This window comes from Thermobia domestica, chromosome 2 (assembly GCF_964235325.1).
Source record: "Thermobia domestica chromosome 2, izTheDome1.hap1.1, whole genome shotgun sequence".
NCBI classification, from domain to species: Eukaryota; Metazoa; Arthropoda; class Insecta; order Zygentoma; family Lepismatidae; genus Thermobia; species Thermobia domestica.
The window spans coordinates 80,802,556-80,819,350 of NC_137455.1; the positions used below are offsets into that span (position 1 = coordinate 80,802,556).

The following is a 16,795-nucleotide window of genomic DNA, read 5'->3' on the forward strand; positions in this document are numbered from 1 at the left end:
TGAATATTTTTAAAACATACATTAGATGAAATATACAAAGTTATTCTGTTGTTACTAGAATCAACTGTAAAGTTTGTTAGCTTCACGTAACCCTTATTGAATATTGAAATAGTTTTCAGAGTTTGAGCAAAAATATTTTACTGGCAGCACTAAAGAAAAATGGCAATCGAATCATAGTTTGCATTTATAGATTTATTTTCCATTTTTTTAATAATTACCAAGTATTTTTTTTTTTATTATTATTTCTTTTTACATATAATGTTTCCAGTTTATTTGTCAATATTCTAATTTAGAACGTTATATAAATATTACTTTTATTAATTATCACTTATTATTTGATGAGGATTGTAGCTATTTATGTAACAAAATATACTGTCCAAAATTGGAAACTTTCGAAGTGAATGCCACAAGGAACGGTCCTAGGGCCAATTACATTTTAAATATTATAAATATATGAAAATATATGAAAATGGTTGATTCTTCGTCTAGTAGCAATTGCAAGAGTTTGGTGAGAGGAGAGTGGTTACAAAAGGAAAATTTCGTCCAAAGCTTTTCCCGGAGGGAGAGTTCCTAGCATCGCTGCTACGTTTCCTCTTTGCACAGCCATACTTATTCTTTGTATAAGATAGGATGAGTCTCGGGTGTCTCCTGTGTTAATAGTTATGCGGTGCCCAACTTCATTAATGAAGTTTAGACCTTCCTGACCCCAGGACCCACAAGTTTCAATGACTATGGTGACGAAGTGGTATTTGTCCAAGAGGTTGTTATATTTTCGTCTCTTTTCATATTCTCTGCGAGTTGCAACCGTCCCAGCTTTTGTGGAAGATGAAAGAAGATTAGAGGGGGCTAGGGTATCCCATATTAAAGCCTTCCCTCGTTTCCAAGACACCAAAGACATTCCGTCAGGTCTCTTGCCATCAGAGCGACTACACCCCATTGGCTCTCTCACGGAAGGCGTTCCAAAGGAGATGAGGGCTCTCATAATGAGATCGTTAACAGTGGAGTGTCGAGAGTATCTACCAGCACTGTGAACACATGATAGGCCATGTATACCTTTCTTATCCACTAAACTTCTGCAAGCAGGGCACTGGTGTTGTTCACAGACATCTGCTCCCGAACGTAACGCACAAGCGACTCGAAAACTTTTGTCGGGAAGATGCAGCCCTAGGGATGAAGATGGGATAGCTTGTAACCAGGCACCTGCTTCAGGGGAAGAAGTAGCAGGATGACGTGCCTTATCTTCAGGATTGGTGGAGGACTGAAGAATAGAAGATAATCTGGAGTCTATAAGAGGAGCGTCCCATGAAGTTTGAAAACTTCTCTTATCAGAATCAGGTAGATCGAGCCGCCGCACGATATCCACTGGGAGATACAATTATTTATCTCAGCTTCTGAATCCTGATAAATATCCTGGCGAAGAAGAGAAGTGATCAAAGGCATAGAGCTATACATGGATGAAAGGAAAGATGGAGTAGCCAAGTCAAGGGCTCGACGAATTCCTAGACTCCGTGATCCACAGGGAGAGATGCTTGTAGCCATGAGTTATCTGTGAGGGAGCAGTTGAGAAGAGATTCTAGGCCAAGTCGGATGGATTCATCATATTGTTCCAAAAGATCTGTCTCATGCCAGGATGGAGAACTACGAAGGAAATATAACAGTCTAGGAATGGCTAATGAGGCACGTAGGAGATAAAAAGCTGAGTGGGTAGATATCTTAGATAGGCGAGTGAAGAAGAGATCTAATTTAGATATCTTGTCCAATAACAAAATGCGTCGAGTATCAGTGTGTAGCGCTGTACCTAAAAGGGAGGCTCTGTCGGATGATATAAGTTGAATTCCAGGTGCAACTTCGTTGAAAAGGGAGTATAGGGTGTTAGCCTGTTCGTTTGAGACTCCCAGGAAACCGACTTCACATTTGCAGAAATTGAGCTGTAATCCAATGTCATGAGATTGAGTACGAATCTTTGACAAAGCTTCGAGGACATCTTCCTTGTCTCCAGCTATAGTCCCGTCGTCGAGGTACGAAATGTTTAACTCTGTATTGATACTTCTGACAATAGAGTGAAGTGTTAACGCAAATAAAGCAGGTCCTAGGGGGTCGCCTTGTTGAACACCTCGTTGGGAGAGTATGATATCTTCACCAAAAAATAGTTGACTAGGCTGTGAGTAACACTGATGTATGAAGGTATATATATAAGGGAAGTGCGTTTTTACGGCTGTAAGCATAGAGTCTCTGTTGATTTCGTTGAATGCATTCCGGAAATCTAATTTCAAGAAAATTTTCTCTTGTTTGTGGGGATGAGAATAATACAGTCGGGCGACATGGGCTGTAACCTCTGAGCCATAAGGAACGCACACTCCCAACTGATGTGGTGACAAGAAAGTAGATAACGGTTCTCTAATTCTTTGGCATACTATCTTAGCTGAAAGCCGTCTCCAAACGTTACCGACAGCGATGGGGCGTATATCACCACTTTTCTTCCTTAACGCTATAAACGACGCTCCGAAAAATATTGGTCTAATTTCTGTAGGTACGTTTCCAGTGAGGATTATGTGAAGAAAATCACTGATAGTGCTTAACAGACGGTCTCTAGAATCGATGTCCTGGCACAGCAAAAGATCCTTGAGAATGGAAGGGCGTAAACTGTCCATACCTCCTGCAGAGCCGGAAGAGAAGGATCGAAGAGCTTTCTGTACTTCTTTGACAGAAACTCTAAGGACGACTGGAGCGTTGTCAATGAGTGCAGGGGGTGTGAAAGTATGACTGTGTGTAGGGTGTTTGTTACGTAATGCATCTAGCACTGTAGCTTCTGGAGGCGCTAAAGTGTCATCAGAGATGAGGAGTCTGACTGCTCCATGGACATTGCCATCTGAAGAATACGAAAAAATAGTGTATTCTGCCTAGCCCTGGTAAAATATGTACACAATGATTACGATAGTGTCTTAAAACTGTTGAGATGTACATTACGTATTACGATTGCATTATTGCCGTAGGGCTAACACAACGAGACCTGTTCGGTGTACTTCCTTTCTTTTTCCTTTTTTTCAATAAAGGAAGACGCTATTTCACCCTCATCCCCCATATTACACAAATATGTTTCTTTCAACTGAAAATCATAAAAACAGTAAAAAAGAATGTATTTACCAGAAGATGAGACAAATGCAATAGACTTTCGAAGAAAAATGTAAAAGAAATTGCATTCAAATCAAGGTAACTATATACACGAGAGAGGATCAGAAACTAAGACTACAAGGCCGATACTTCTAGAGTTTCATCTGTTATAGAAGAATGAGGAGTGTGCGGTAATTTTAATACGTGAAGTTAGCAGCTGTGCAGAGTTTCAGCCACCTATGGCGCTAGTGTAATGTCTCGTTAACATGTTGCAGAATAGTGTCGAAAGTTGACGACTGGTAGAGGAAACGTCACTGACGATGACCACAGTGGCTGACCCAACACGGCATCTACAGATTTAAACACAGCTCGCGTGCAGCAGCTGATTTAGGACAAAGAAGGATCATGTTACGGCATCTGATGGGGAATGTTCGGAAGCATTCGTCACATGGTGCACTATATTCTTCAGTACCGGAAGGTTTGTTCCGATGGGATTATGGCTGAACATGCAAGGGCAGGATTTTACCAGGAGGGAATTTTCAAACTCATCCCACGATGCGACAAGTGCCTCAACCGATATGGAGACTATGTCGAAAAATAACCAAATATATGTACTATCTGTTGGTTGTATGAAATAGTATATACACGTTTCACTGTAGGCTTTGTAACCTTACTTTGTGATCAACCCTCGTAAATACAGTTGCTTGAAGCGGCCACGGTAGCTTAGCGTTCACCTCTGGTGCATTGGGTCCATGGTTCGATCCCAGCTTGCGCCAAGTGAGCTTTGTGATAAACAAACACCGTGTGCGTGGGTTTTTTCGGGGTTCTTCTGTTTCCTTCAACTTTCTTCATTCCACCATTTCATTCATTTTTCATCATCACCGTCTCCTTTTAGCCTACCCGGCATAACCATGGGACGTAAATCTTAAGGATTTCATTTCAGTTCATTTAAAGTTCGTGTTAGTATTTGAGAAAAGACAGAGATACTACAATAATATAAAGTAATTAACAAGTGAGTGTTCATAAAATCCTTTTGTTTTTAACGACAAACATAAATTCAAAATTGTAACTACATAATATTGTTAATCTAATTTCTTTGTTTCTTCACATCAGGCATCTTTGATTTATAAAAGATGGCATGATTCAAAATAATATTATTGCTAAATTTTAATGATAATTTATCTTCCATTGTAGAAGAAATTGTGGTATTATTACATGAAAGGAAGGTTAATTTTATTTCTTTCTTTTCAGCACAAACGATGTTTGGTGTTTCAATTTAGAAAACCATTCATGGGTGAAACAAGTAACGACTGAGCACAAACCTCATTCGCGTTATGGACAATCACAAATTCAGATAGATGATCGGCATGCCCTTGTTATAGGTGAGTGATAATTATATCTGGAATTCCCATAAATTCGCATCCATTTAAATTTATTTTTTCTGTTAGCTGTCAAAGTAATATATAAAAAATTGTCATTCAGGATTAAACGAAAAAGATTATGTTTTAATGTCGTACGCCCAATGCGATATAATAACTTAAATATATATTTTTTTCAATACATCCACAATGAATTGTGTATATTAATTCCCTCAGTTATTTATTTCCAGAAGAGAGTATTATATATATATAGATATACTATTTAATTGTGAATAACTCTCAAATGGATTTACGGAAACGTCTCAATTTTGGTAGTTTTTACTTTAACATTCTGTTATTGCATTGCAATGTGTGATAAAGAATATTAATTTATGTGTTCAAAGTGTTGGCCGTTAGAATCAATACACTGGCGATGCTTCACGAACTACCAACTACAACATGCCAAGTTCGATAGCTGCTCGTATGCAATGCAGTATACGAGGCTATTCTCCATAAACAACGTTCTTGACGGTCCGCCGTAAGTAAAAGTTTAGAGAAATAAGGTTTGGAGAACATGGGATACTGGACAAATGTCTTCGACCTAACTATCGTTCGGGTAAATTTTCATTCCCTGACAAGCTCATGGTAGTGGAGTGGGACACCATTTTGTTGGAGGTAAAACCTCGCGTTCCCATAAAGACTTCGTGACTCATACCTGTTTCACAGGCACTTTGTCTCACAGAATTCTACGTGAGCGATTGAATTGTAACATAGTACTGGATTTAGCAGGACTTGCTGTGACAGGTCATCCAAAATGGTTTTTGTGCACATCTGTGAGACTACTGTCGGCTTTAAATTTATCGCGAATTCGGACAATTGTTAAACATGTCCGTGGTGTGTTCCGAATTCATCCCGTCATTGTCGTTATACCTCACTAATGGTTTTGTATTTAGTGTGCCACCTCAAGACCGCCTTCCTTTCTTCAAATATCAACCTTGCAGCCATGTTGCTTCACTCACGCTACCTACACAAGAGAAGAAAATGAAACAATTATCGGGATGGAATATACTAAGAGAACATTAAAATATAACATTACCAAAACTGAGACGTTTCCGTCAATTCTTGAGAATTATTCACAATTAAATGGTGTACTATATATTTTTGAACCACTCATCAATACTAATGAAGTTTACAGGATTTTAGAGAGATATTACTGATAAAAATGCAATATTTTTTTAAACTTTAGGAAGCTATATGTATTACACATAAAGTGAGGCCAATTAGTACGTTTTTGATGATAACGAGTGATAATTGTCCGAAATACCGTTATAGTCCAATGTAAATCACCGGGTGGGAAGAGCATTATTTGCGTCTGCAATTTAAGAGGAACTAATGCCAGGAAATATATAATTTGACGGTACAAGTGACGATCCCAAGATATATGGTATCATAGTTACAAACCTGTGCGATTACAAACAGAAATTCTTTGCACGATACCAGTACAGTGTCCTAGCAATAATCACATATCGAAAACATCATTAGAGTGATCCAGAGATCATTATTGAACATAAGAATATAAATTAATAAAGAATCAACAAAATTACGTAACTTAGGGTATTTGAGTTTTTGTGATAATTTTGATGTCACACTGACATCTTTCAGATGTGCATCTTGAATAACTTAATGAGCTGCTGAAATCTTACATTTTTAATGTGTCTTTCTCTTCCAACTGGAATACTATTTCTTAACACTCCACAAATATAAATTGAGTCTTGAAACTATAGCAGTGTAGACTAAATACATTTTTAAGTTAATATTAAAATCATTAATGCGTACAGAATGAAGAACTACGTTATTTTCAAGTCGACATTGCCTTCTTACAATGTTCTCAATAATATATATGCAGTTATTAAAAAGTATGAAAAGTTGTGGAGGCAATTTCCAGTATGAAAAATTACAAAGCTTTTTCGTATTTTATATTTCCCAGTATTGTACATAAAATGAAAACATTAGTTTGTTATGACAATGTAAAGTTTGTTGCGTTTTTAATTTCCTGAGTAATCTTCCCTGCATTTCTTAAGTAAGCAAACCTGATATTAGGTTGGAACACACTATCGCACTAGAAAGAATAGATAAGTTGGTAGCAATGTTCAGGACGTTTTTCATAACTTCGGTGTTCACAAGGAACGGTGTCTTCAAATTGTGAAGTCAGTTTTGTATGGAGAGAGCATTGTAATGAAACGACATATCAGTCTGAAAAAATGAAGAATGACTGACAGAATCAAATTCATGGTTAAAGGAATTACTTTTATGTTTGTAGTGGTAGATTCTACCCTGCTTGAAGTGCAGTATCTCGAATCCAAACTCAGTAGTGATTCATGTCCCATTTTCATAGTATCCCGACGCCTCTGCTGCATGACGACATAAGTAAAAATCACAATAATCTAGAGCAAAATATTGATAAATATGAGTCTTCAGAGGTAGTCTTCAATGATGAAACCGTAGAGAGCCTAGCCGTTTCTGAAGAAAGTGTCATTCAATTTTTCTGTTCCACTTGTCTTGTAATGGAAGTCCTATAACACTAATTTCTTATACTATATTTACGCGATTCTAAGGCGCTTATTTTTGTCGATTTTTTTGCCTCCAAAATCAAGGAGCGTCTTAGATTTGACCAGATTAGATGGAGTTTTGCCAAAAAATGTTAATCTCATTAGTCATGATTCTGTAAAGAATGTGTATTTTGTGTGTATTTGGCCATCAAAAGTGGAAAAATTGGAAAGGATAGTGATGTCGATGAGGAAACAGATGATAAGCAATAACGTGTCAGTGTTGTTTTTACGAGTGTAAATACAAAACGGAAGAAAAGAAACACGTTTAAATAATTGCTGAATAATTATTTGTTTGTTTGTTTGTTTCTTTGTTTGTGTGTCTGTGTACAGCGGGCCACAGAAATTCTTGAGATACAAAATCCGTGAAATAGACAACCCAACTAACGCCTGCTTCAAGATTAATTACGCCTGGTAGTAGCTAGCACAACAGCGTGAAGTTGCCCTCAACTGTTAAAAGCACAAATCATAAAGAGTGTTTTCGTGCAGAAGTGGAGCGAAACGCTGGCTGACATAATGGCAAAAGGGAGTCTTTGGATACTTGTACTCACAGTACTTTTTGTATGATACACACGTAAAACATATCCGCGTACGGATAGATCATGCGGTACATATGGTAGGTTATTTTCTTTAACTAACTCAAAGCTTTGCACTGAGTTTTGAAAATATTAACAGTAGTCCTACCTGCAAATCAATTAAAAGTATGGATGGATCATTTGGGGGAAAGAACCCAACCCCTAATGAAAATTTTGGAGTCTAACAGGGCGTGAGCTCCTAGGTTCCGGCGCTACTGATTCATACGTAATAGTACTTCGAAAGAAGAAATTGTTGATTTCATTATTCGTTAAATAATTTTTGAAAATGATAACTATTCGTAATTTATTTGTAAATGCTAAAAATGCAAAATTCGATAACACTCAAACAGTTGGAGAACTTAACCGTATTAAAGTAGGCCTTTTTCCCGTTAACTTGCAAATATAACAGGGTTCATGATAGGTATAATACTTGTGAAATTTTACACATTGAGACAAAGAGAAAAGGGGAGAATATAGTGTCATTAAACAACAAGTTAAAAATGCATGAAATTGACAGTTAATATCAAATATAGAACCATTAGCAGAATTAACTCTGTAACTCGTTTTCTCCATTCATTTTCCCTTCCTTTATTTTCAGGATTACATCATCGCTGAATTTCTCCACTGGAGATTATCTTACATTTGGCAGCATCCAACTGGAGCTCAGCCTTGTAAATGAAATATTTTAAAAAGTGTAAACGGCGAAGCTGGGAATCGAAACCGGGCCGCCAGATTAGAAAACTACAATTCAAACCACTCATCTAAAGCGTTATTTCTTCTCACCTAAATAAAGACCCCTTTCTTTTCGGTTCAGAACAGTAGCTTGTTAATAGTCAGATTGATTGGCAGAACACAGGAATATGTAATTGACTCCGAGGGCATTATATCACTGTATTTACTAAATTATCAACATTACAGAGTTTTTTTTAGAAAAATACAAAACTCCCTTATTTTGAATCCAATACGGCGCGTGTATTATATTCGTAAACTAACTAAAGGCAAATCAATTGCTGCGTAGTAATTGTGGTTAAGTGGTCAGGGCGCTCGACCAGTAAGTAATCTGAAGGCAGTCGAATCGAATCAGATCCACGAAGAACCAGTACATTTTTTTTACTTTAGAATTTTTGATGGTGATTGATCGGCGGTGACACGCATTTTATTTAGTTCTGATATTTGAATACTCGGATGTTTTAATACTTGCACTATCAAATGTTCAGGAATAATAATAGTAATAATAATAATAATAATAATGAACTAATAATAATTATTATTATCTCATAGAAGATTAAAAGTTAGGAGCTTATTATCGCTCAGGACATAACATTACAACCAGAAATGTAACATTTGACAACAATATTTCGGTTTTGTTTAGTGTTGCTCACGAGAAGAGGAATTTCTCATCTCGTGTGTGAGACAAAATAAACAAAACTGAGACGAGAGTTAACATTTTACATTCAAGACAAGACAAGGCTAACTCAAATTATCGTCTCGCTTTGGAGACGGAAATCGAGACGAGGCGAAAAGTATTGTAAACATTTCTCGTTTTATCTCGATTCTCGAAATAGTGTCTGTCTATTCTTTAAGTAACAGTTGCTTTGTAGACTGAATCTTATACGCTATTTTGTTACTTTGTATTTCGGAGCTCATTGAATTTATTATGGTCTGTATAGGTATTTTTGTAGCAAAGCTTTTATAATTACTTCTGCATATCCTAAAATTTAGTTATATTATATGTCTTACTGTTCAGTGATATTCAGTTATTTTCTTCAAAACGTACAGTAGAATACTTTCTACATGAAACTTCAGTGGAACGCTTTGGTTTAAAATTTTGGTAGTTGCACAGGTGTGTCCTGGAGTTCCAGACACCCTCCCGAAATCCCGACTTATCTCTAAGTTTTGCCTAATTTTAGGGCAACTTTAAAAATTTTAATACCATTATTATTATTATTATTATTATTATTATTATTATTATTACTGAAAATTTAAAACCTCAATATTACGTCCTATTGCAGTGTAAATAAGCGTACTGAAGTTGATAGGAAAAGAAAAAGAAAGGATGAGAGATAGTGATAGAGAATGGATAAGAGCAATTAGTGTCCGAAAGGAAATGAGAGGGGAGAAAGAAGGTGTCAGCTCCTGGACAACATTAATATCGAAACTTCGGATGCCTAAACAAAAATTAAGTAGGATTTGTCTTCACCACTATACATAGTAATACACTTTCTTTGGCTAAAAGACTTTGGATTATGTATGCGTTATATTTATATTATAACAAAATATACATAAAAAAGGAAAAATAGTTCGATTTACAAATTTTGGTTGAACGGATATATGGAACGTGTTGAAAATGGCGAACGAAAATATGATTATTTCTAGCAGTAGGAGTAATAGTGGAAGACGTTAGGAATAATTGCTTGGAAACAATATCGTTTCAGACACATTTATGACTCATACTAGGCCCTAAGCATGACCCTTAGAGGTCGTATTCATGAATTGTTTGCTAAACACGTTACGTTTTCACCACAGTACGAATCAAGGTTGTGGACAGTCATGTGACGTCATTTTGCTAGTATTTCCCCTATGAAGAAAGCCGTCTCCACTATAACTTGTAAGACCGAAAGAAATTGAGCATTTTTCATTTTATTACACATCAGAAGTATGAATATTGTAGTTCATAAAAACAACTTACCGCGGCGAGAATCAAACCCGGGACCCCTGAATCACGAAACGAATGCTCACGCCACTACGCTAAGACTTCTCTGTTAATTAAGAGTCAAAAGACACTCATTTATGAAGCAAATTGTACACGTTTACGATAACGACGAAACACACTGATTTCTATTATGATAAAATACTATAATCGAGAAACTTCAAATTTAAATTTAAAAACAAAAAAAAAAAAAAAATAGACATATAGTGTCTCAGATAAGTTCTTTTCTGATTCACCGAAAGTATCTCCGTATTATTGCAATTACAAATATCAATATCCAAAAATGCCTGAAGTTCTTTTTTTCACTAACAAGGAGTAAGCAGACTTTGGTAAATTAAGATCGGGAACATTTTTTGCAAGGTGATTGTGAACATTTAAAGTGTTCATATTAGAAACTGGGAGAGCTCAAAAAAGCATCTTGAAGTTTTCGACTCGCCGGATATGTCATACTTTGCGCAATTTATTAAGTGACGGCGTGGCAGAGCAAGAAGCATTTGTGACTCAAGTCCAAGGGTTTCGGGTTCGATTCCCGCTGGTGTCAACTTTTTTTTTTTTTTGCTTCAACCAATAAAGTAGCCACTAGTAGCTACAAGCAAAATGTTAATTCTCCATATATTTATAATGAATTAAAACAATAGATATATTCAAATCAGTTGTAAAGTCTTTCAATATTTCATGGGAACTGGCAACAAAATATAATCTATTTCGTAAATATATTGATATCACGAGTTATATTATGGTTACCACAGTCGTTGTGTAAAAAATGTTCTTGTGCTTTGTGTCTATATCTGTTCACAGTGTGTGTATTGCAAGCACTGGCACAAATGGTACAGGGGGATGAGGGAGACATGTCCCCTCCAATCTTGGAACTGAGGGATTGTGTCCCCAATAATCCGATTTGAAATGTTTTTTTGAGAAATGTGATGAATTGTGTCCGATTGCCATAAAGGAAAATGAGATTAAATCGATATCCCCCAGAATAAGCCTCAAATCTGCCCGACTCACAATGTTGAAGACAACTCTGCTCCCTTGATCCTCCACAGTATTGTTTTTCAACATAATAAATATTTTGAACATCGCTTTAAAAAAATATGAGAATGGTCTTATCCGTCCTCCCCCCTCCCAATATTAGAGACAGAGTTTCGCCGCTTAATAGAAGAGGAATAAGGGGTAATCTCCTTTGGTTATAGCAACATCCAGTATTACGAAAGAGGATTTCCCTCTCATCCCCCTTGTAATTTTCACAGTCAACAGATGTAGGCACGAAGCGTCAAGAATATTTTTTACACAACGACTGTGGTAACTATAATATAACTCGTGATATCAATATATTTACGAAATAGATTACATGGGGACAATTGGGAAACACGAATTGTCTTATTTTACATATACAATATCTACACACAATTTTAATTGCTTCGATCCACTCCTTCCCGTACTTCTACGATAATATTTACTTTTTGCGGAAGAGGCCTTGGCCCCAACACTTTCTCCGCACAAGCTAAAAACACATGTTTGCTTATTTTTTGCGTATTGTCCCTACAAAAGTTTCGTTGCAATCCTTCATTTCTTTAGGCACTTCCGACGCATACTTATTAGCACTTTAGATAATTCGTAATCAAAGGTTTGAATTTTATATATATATATATATATATATATATATATATATATAAAGGAAAATACGAAACACATATTGCCTCATTTTATGTATACAATATGTGTGCACAATTACATTCACTTCAGTCCAGTACTTGCCTTTAGGGCGTCAACATTCACAATTTTGGGTAGGGGCTTTTGCACTCTAAAACATTTTTTTCCGAAGAAAATAATAATAATAAAAAAAAAAACAAATATTCGTTTCCTTTTTGCGTATTGTCCCTACACAAAGTTTCGTTCCAACTCATCATGTCTTTTAGGCACTTCTGACATACTGTTATTAGCATTTTTGATATTTCGTGATTTTTGCGTTTAATGTTCCACAATTATACCTGTTAGGTTAAGGGAGACCATGATTAAAGCAAGTGAATTATGATTTGCAAATTAGTGGAAGGAGAAAATGGGAGGAAATTGGAGTGTCCCGAGAGCACGATGTTGTCCACTTCAAGCTTACTTCCTGTGGGAACGAACCAAGTACCCACCCCACCCTCAGATCAGAGTTGGAGTGAGTCAGTGGATCGAGTTTTCTGAGTGGATCAGTGGGTCGAGGGTCAACAGCATGTGACCCACTGCGATCCACCGACCCACTCTACTTACTTCATTGTAGACAGTATCTTCTGAACAGTATATTTTTATTTCACCCTCGACCCTAGCCATAGGAACTAATTAAACGTTTCTGATTGGTTGCAGTTTGCGATTATCCAAACCTTCTAGTGTATGTATTGTGTATTATAGTAATAGAAGAAAATTGTCACTTTGTTGGAATTAAAGAAGAAAAAAATTGAAGAAGCAGCTGAGGTTAAATTAATATCATGGCAGTCAAGCTGGAACAAACGAGCCCTCCGGGGCTTCTGACCCGTTGTTACTACTTCTATTATTACTACCTATACTATGGATTCGTGTAGCAAAACTGCACGCGTAACGTAAGTAAATCACTTTTTTGAGTATTATTTATCATATTTTAATGGAAATCGTGTTACGGAAACTTAATAAAAAATAAAATACAAGAATTAGAAAAGCTTCTCTGAGGCAGGTTTGAACCCACGCGAAAAGTAATTATAATTACTAACCAGTTGTGCTAGCAGTCTCGGCCACGAAGACCGACAGCAATAGGTAGTTCATTTCTACTATATTTATGGTAGATGGCGAGAAACGGGTAACTTCAACTAAGATTCGCGTATTTAGCTCCTATTGCTAGTGTCGAGCGTCCTTAAAAATATGCTTCTGAACACTGGTAAATTTGTCTACGTTTTACTTTCAAGGCCTCCATTACCCTTCCTTTTTCATTTGTTTCTGTTTACTTACCTGAGATGAGTAACTCTAACAAGGAGAAGGCAGAGTTTGGTAAGTGAACTTCGGGGCCATTTTTTGCGAGGTGGTAGTGCACATTTAAAGAGTTAATATTACAAACTAGGAGAGGGCAATGGGCAAAAATGGAGAAAAATCATCTTAAGGTTTTCTACTCGACGCATATATCGTACGACGCTCAAACTTATCAAGTGACGGCGTGGCAGAGTGAGAAGAATCAGCGACTGAAGTACAAAGGGTCCTGGATTCGATTCTCGTTCGAGTCAAACCTTTTTTTCTTGTGTTTTGCTTCAACCAATAAAGTAGGCATTTGTAACTATAAGTAAAATATTAATTCACCATATGTTTATAATGAATAAAACAATAGAGATTTTCAATCACTTGTAAAATCTTTCAATGTTCCATGTCAACTGCCAAACAAATTTTAATCTATTCCGTAAATATACTGATATCACGAGTTATATTATGGTTACGACCAGTGGCGTATTTACGATTTTATTTCGAAGGGGCTTTGCCAACTTTAGTCCTGGAAATGTGAAAATTCTCCAAGATATTTCATTTACTTTAATATAGTAAATAACATTTCGGTGGGGGCTTAAGCCCGGAAGCACCCTCCCTTAAATACACCACTTGTTACGACGGTCGTTGTGTAATAAATGTTCTTGACGCTTCATGTTTACATCTGTTGACGATTTGCGAATTACAAAGGAGTTGAGGGGAAATCCCCTTTGCTAATACTGGATGTTGCTATAACCAAAGGAGATTTCCTCTTCATTCTCCTTGTAATTCGCACATTGTCTAGAGATGTAGACACGAAGCGTCAAGAACATTTTTTACACAACGACTGCGGGAACAATATTTACAGAATAGATTAAATTTTGTTCCTACCGTAGTTAACATGGAGCATTGAAAGATTTTGCAAGTGTTTTTTGAAAATTTCTATTCTTTTATTCATTATACACATATAGTGAATTAATATTTTACTTATAGTTACAAATGGCTACTTTATTGGCTGAAGCAAAAAAGAAAAAAAGGTGTATGACTCGAACAGGAATCGAACCTGGAACCCTTTACTCATGAGTCAAAGATTTTCCTCACTTTGCCCCACCGACACTTGACAAATTTGTGCGTCGTATAATATATGCAGCGAGTAGAAAACTTTAAGACGTTTTTTCTGTTATTTTTGGCCATTGCGCTCTTCCAGTTTGCAATATTAATTCTTTAAATGTGCACTACCAACTCGCAAAAAATGACCCCGAAGTTCACTTACCAAAGTCTGCCTTCTCCTTATAAGTGAAAAAAAGAACTTCAGGCATTTTTGGACATTGATATTTGTAATGACTTTCGGTATATAGTTATGCCTTAATCCAAACTGGGATGTTATCATATCACTTTCATTATAATAATATCTTCAGAGGGTAGTGGGGATCCGAATTTTTGCGGAAGAAAAAAAATAGTATCTCACAAGCCGTTAAACTTACGGAGTTGAAATTCAGTATATTAACTCTCTATTGAAAATGAACACAACGTCTCATAGCATATTTTAAAATTCTTCTTTATGAGTGGGGGGTGGCACTTTCTATATATGCAAAATTGGTAGTGGGTTGGTTTGTAAAAATAATTGAAAATGATCGATATTAAATGAGAAACAAATTAAGAAACAGAAACCATACGCTTTCTACTATAATAATTGCTGAAGCTTATGTTTATTATATGGAGCGCTTAGTGCACAGGGCAATCAAGCAGTGTTGTGAGAAAAATAGACATAAAATTTGTAATGTACGCTTAATTACACGAAAATTTTAAGTTTGGACTGCACGTTAGTCTACTTACCTTGATTTTGGACTTTCAAATTTCATGCGTTTTTCCACTGAAAAATATCGATAATTCAACAAGGAAATAATTATACCATGATAATTTAATTGAAATTCATCGAAATTTGGCCCATGACAAACACTTTACCATTTTATATCCTAAAGGTCAGATCCACCGCTATCGTAACAGATCGGTGCTTGAGCGAGTGACCATAAAAATTCAAACTCCGATTAGTTAGAATTTCACAACCTGGCTTTATAATTACAAGTATAAACTCTTTAGTCAGTAGAGAAGAGGCTGTGTATCGTATGTCAGAGTTGATAATGATGTGTTTTCGTAGGTGGTGGGTCGAAGCAGGTCGGTGGGTAGTGAGTCAGTGTGGGTCATTGTGGGTGGTGGGTCCGAGAAGGTCACGGTTGGTGGAGGGTCATGGTGGGTGGTATTCAAGTTTTCATTTACCCACGCCATCAGTGCCTCAACTAGTTCAGTGCTCGCGTTCCCGTGTTCAATTCCCGGTGGGAAATCCTTTGAAATTGTATATGTTCTCGATGTATCTTTGTTCGTGTCCTTGTCGTTCAAAGTTACTGGAAGTAGCTTAAAACGAGTATTACTTAGTATAATAAAGACGAGTTACGGAGATACTTTCGATGAATCAGTAAAGAAAGTGGTCTGAGGCACTATATGTATATTTTTGTTTTTTAATTTAAATTTTAAGTCTCTCGACTATAGTATTTTATCATGACAGAAATCAGTGTGTTTCGTCGTTATCTTAAACGTGTGCTATTTGCTCCATAAACGAGTGTGATGACTCTTATTTAACAGAGCAGTCTTATCGTAGTGGCGTGAGCATTTGTTTCGTGATTCAGGGGTCCCGGGTTGATTCTCGCTGCGGTAAGTTGTTTTTATGAACTACAATATTCATACTTCTGATGTGTAATACAATGAAAATGCTCAATTTCTTTCGGTCTTACAAGTTATAGTGGAGACTGTTTTCTTCATAGGGGAAATACTAGCAAAATGACGTCACATGTCTGTCTACAACCTTGATTCGTACTGTGGTGGAAAACGTAACGTGTTTAGCAAACAATTCATGAATACGGCCCCTAATGGTCATGCTTAGAGCCTAGTATGAGTCATAAATGGCCTAGTATGATATTGTTTCCAAACAATCATTCCTAACGTCTTCCACTATTACTCCTACTGCTAGAAATAATCATATTTTCGTTCGCCATTTTCAACACGTTCCATATATCCGTTCAACCAAAATTTGTAAATCGAACTATTTTTCCTTTTTTATGTATATTTTGTTATAATATAAATATAACGCATACATAATCCAAAGTCTTTTAGCCAAAGAAAGTGTATTACTATGTATCGTGGTGAAGACAAATCCTACTTGATTTCTGTTTAGGCATCCGAAGTTTCGATATTAATATTGTCCAGGAGCTGACACCTTCTTTCTCCCCTCTCATTTCCTTTCGGACACTAGTCGCTCTTATCCATTCTCTATCACTATCTCTTATCCTTTCTTTTTCTTTTCCTATCAACTTCAGTACGCTTATTTACATTGCAATAGGACGTAATATTGAGGTTTTAAATTTTCAGTAATAATAATAATAATAATAATAATAATAATAATAATAATAATGGTATTAA

General features: G+C 36.3%; 1 protein-coding gene across 1 annotated transcript in view; it reads left to right on the forward strand.

Annotated features, from left to right (window-relative positions):
• The window catches only part of Fbxo42 (F-box protein 42), a 41,364-nt gene that overhangs the window by 10,673 nt on the left and 13,896 nt on the right, over positions 1-16,795 (forward strand). The window contains exon 5 of the mRNA XM_081742891.1: positions 4,363-4,493. Coding sequence (XP_081599017.1) covers positions 4,363-4,493 — 131 coding nt within the window. The remainder of the gene's footprint in view (positions 1-4,362; positions 4,494-16,795) is intronic.